This window comes from Sinocyclocheilus grahami, unplaced genomic scaffold, assembly GCF_001515645.1.
Source record: "Sinocyclocheilus grahami isolate Dianchi unplaced genomic scaffold, SAMN03320097.WGS_v1.1 scaffold11973.1, whole genome shotgun sequence".
Classification (NCBI taxonomy): Eukaryota; Metazoa; Chordata; class Actinopteri; order Cypriniformes; family Cyprinidae; genus Sinocyclocheilus; species Sinocyclocheilus grahami.
Window position 1 is genome coordinate 2,976 of NW_015514145.1, and position 3,287 is coordinate 6,262.

At 33.4% G+C, this 3,287-nt stretch overlaps 1 protein-coding gene across 1 annotated transcript; it reads right to left on the reverse strand.

The window, feature by feature from the left end:
• Positions 1-1,720: 1,720 nt before the first annotated feature.
• On the reverse strand, positions 1,721-3,032 carry LOC107578787 (paired box protein Pax-1-like; the record flags this gene model as incomplete). Its single annotated transcript, XM_016264705.1, has 2 exons — positions 1,721-2,136; positions 2,834-3,032. Coding segments are annotated over 2 exons (273 nt in total), but the record flags the coding sequence as incomplete, so codon positions are not given.
• Between the last annotated feature and the right edge of the window lie 255 nt (positions 3,033-3,287).

A 3,287-nucleotide genomic window follows, 5' to 3' on the forward strand; every position in this document is an offset into this window, starting at 1 on the left:
ATTCTTTCGTATTTGAGTCTGTGTTTGTTGGTTTGATTAAAAAATGAGCTTTATAGACTAAAAATAATTCTGGAAGCATTAGGTTAATATAAGGTGATTCTACATCTCACCTGGCCAAGACTTCCCTTTAACAAATGTTCAAATATGCTTTTAATTATGAATCCAGGCAATTAAAGGGAGAGTTCACCCAAAATTTTTTAATTCTGTCATCGTTTACTCACCCTCATATAGTTCCAAACCCGTATGAGTTTCTGCCTTCTGCTGAACATAAAGGAAGCTATTTTGAAAAATATGGGTAACTAAACAGTTGCTGGTCCCCGTTGAATTCCATACTGTGGAAAAAATACTTTGAAAGTCAATGGTGACCAATCAGATGGGTTACTCACATTCTTGAAAATATCGTTTTGTGTGTGTGTTTAGAAAGACGGTAGCCTATATATATTTGGAACAACTTGAACTAAAGGCCATTCACACCAAGGGCGATACTAATGATACTATGTAGGCCTAGCTTTAATAATCGTTCTAAATCAATGAGAACAGCGAAGTCACACCACAATTATAATGATATGGACACATGGGAATGATAGGCTACTTGGAATCACTTTCAGACGTTTTTTTTCCAGCTGATGAGTGATAAAAACATTGACAGCTAATCAGAATTCGTAATGCTTTAATTAGCACGGGAATTTAAAACAGCAGACAACATATCTGCGCATGCGCGTTTGTAATAAACGTTATCGGCCGGCGTGGACTAGGTATAGTTATCTTTATAGCTATCGTTCTTGGTGTGAACGGCCCTTAGGCTTGCCTTCTCCTAAAAGTAAAACCAGATGTTCCTCAAGTTCAACACTCTTTACAGTGTGACCAATAACTTCATCCACAAAGTTAGTAACATTTAGTCCTGCTTCAGAAAGTTTAACAAAATAACAAAAAGATATATCGGGGTTTTGAAGTGCTGAATTAGGTCCTGCCGATTTAGCAAACACGTAAATACCAAACAGGCTACTCTTTAAAAATTAAATCGCTGATCCGTTAAAAGTATAGCCTAAAAATCTATAATTGTTATTATAATTATAATATGCTTTTTATTATAGTTATTTTTAGTAAAATCGAACAACTAATAAGTGGAAAGGTGATATCAAATATACCCTACTCCAAATTAATTAGCCTACATCAAAAATTAGTTTGTCTATCGGAAAATTAAGTAGCCTATAAATTAAAAATCAATTACAAATAAGGTTAAAATTGCAAATAAAAGTGTATTAATTCAAGTTCTCCTTTCAAAGTTTGTTTTATCTAGATAGTTGTTTTATAGCCCACTTCTTTTTTCCTTCGTTTCACGATAACACATCTTATTTGTTACTTTTAATAAATTGTTATTTTCACTAATTAATTTATTGGAAATATTTTGCACGTAGTTTATGTTGATAAAAGTTTATAAAACTTTTAGATTTAAGGTCACATAAACGGCCTTGCAACAGTTTGATTGGATCGTCTATCTGTTTATTTTTATGGTCCGGGCAGATCTTCTGTCGTGTGAACAAACATCGACAGCAAAATCCCACATAATCTCTCTGTAAACATGTTATCTAGACTGTGACTGTTGAGCAGAAATCAGCCATTGAATTGAAGACTGTTCACTTTTGACATGCCTTTATTAAGCAGAAATTGAAGTGATAAAAATAGATGTGTATATGTGTATTACTCAATAGGTCATTCATTATCATACAGACAAGAAAATGCAATAACATGGACAGTTTCATTTCATATCCCCTCTAACAATGTTGTTTTGCTAACAAGAAAATATTCCAACAAATTGCAGCCCATTTATAACAACAGCCTGACGCTAAATTTATTTGCACCAAAGAACAAGAAAAAAAATCTACTGCAAATATTGCAGAAATCCTCTGTGGTATTTCCACAGCTTCAGATCCCACTTTTCCATAATGGTGTGAAACATTCAGGTGTGTTTTATCCAGAACTTACAGCTGAGTGACTCCTAGAAGCTCCACATGAAGGATGAACATGTGAAAGTTATTTTTCTCTGGTGGTCTTTGTGTTCTTATGAGTCTGAGAGTCCATGAACGGCGCTCAGACCCTCGTGCTGCTGTTTGCTCAGAGGACACCTTCTTTCTGCTAGAGCCAAAAGAAGGGAGTGTTTATGTAGCAAACAAGGTGTAAATGAGCCATTCAGGTGTTTATAAAGGCTATACTTCCCTTACAACGTCACTGTGACCTACACTGTATTTGTTTGGGGTACATTTAAGGTACAAACTGGCAGCTGTGGCACAATGGAAGGCCACAAATGTAATACAAGTTCATTAAAATCGGCCTAAAATAATGACATCAGAGTAACACAAGGAAATAATGCAATAAACATGAGCTAAATAACATCAAATGCAAAATAAAACACTCCAATGCACAAAATAAGAATGACAAAGAAGAACATTTTGATAAAATATAAACAAACATGATGGTTTATGCAGGAAGTTCGTTTCACTTTTTATTTTTCTCTATAAAAAAGCTAAACTTAGGCTATTGATTTCTTAACAATATACACTTGCTCTGTAAAGAATTCATTTTGAACGTTTTACAGTAAAATACATGTATTTTTAATATTGTATTATTATTCAACCATATATTTTACTGCATATGTGCGTTACACATTCAATTTTTTTCTGCAGCGTTTTTACATTCCTTTTCAGTTAAAATGTCTAATTTGTGCATGTTCATTGCAAGCTACTTACATACTATATTCTACTAAACATTTTTATTTTTTATTATTTTTATTTCGTTCATGTTTTCGTGTAAATAATTGAGGGTTCAATCTCACCTTCTCTGGGCGGGTTTTTGAATGATATGGCGGTGTGCAGGTTAGGGCTCTGTATCATGGTCCCGGTGTTTGGATGGGTGAGGCTCGCGCCCTGAGACTGCCAGTGTCCGTAGTTACCGGCGTGTCCACCGTAAACGCCGTACTGATTAGTGGCGGAGTATGCGCACGCAGGAACATATGCCGATAAATTTGATGAACCCTAAAAATTAAAAATAAACTTTATTTTTTTATATCTGCAACAAAAAGAACGACAACAAATAATTTATATATATATATATATATAAAAAAAATTATATTATGATAAAATTAAATGCAATTAACAAACTAGTGATCATTTTTATTAAGAACTCTTAATAATAACAATATTATTCTATGAAACCTACAAGATCCAATTTGACTTAATTTAGAAAAGTAAATTATGAATGAAAAAAATAAAAGCAACATTTGCACAGAC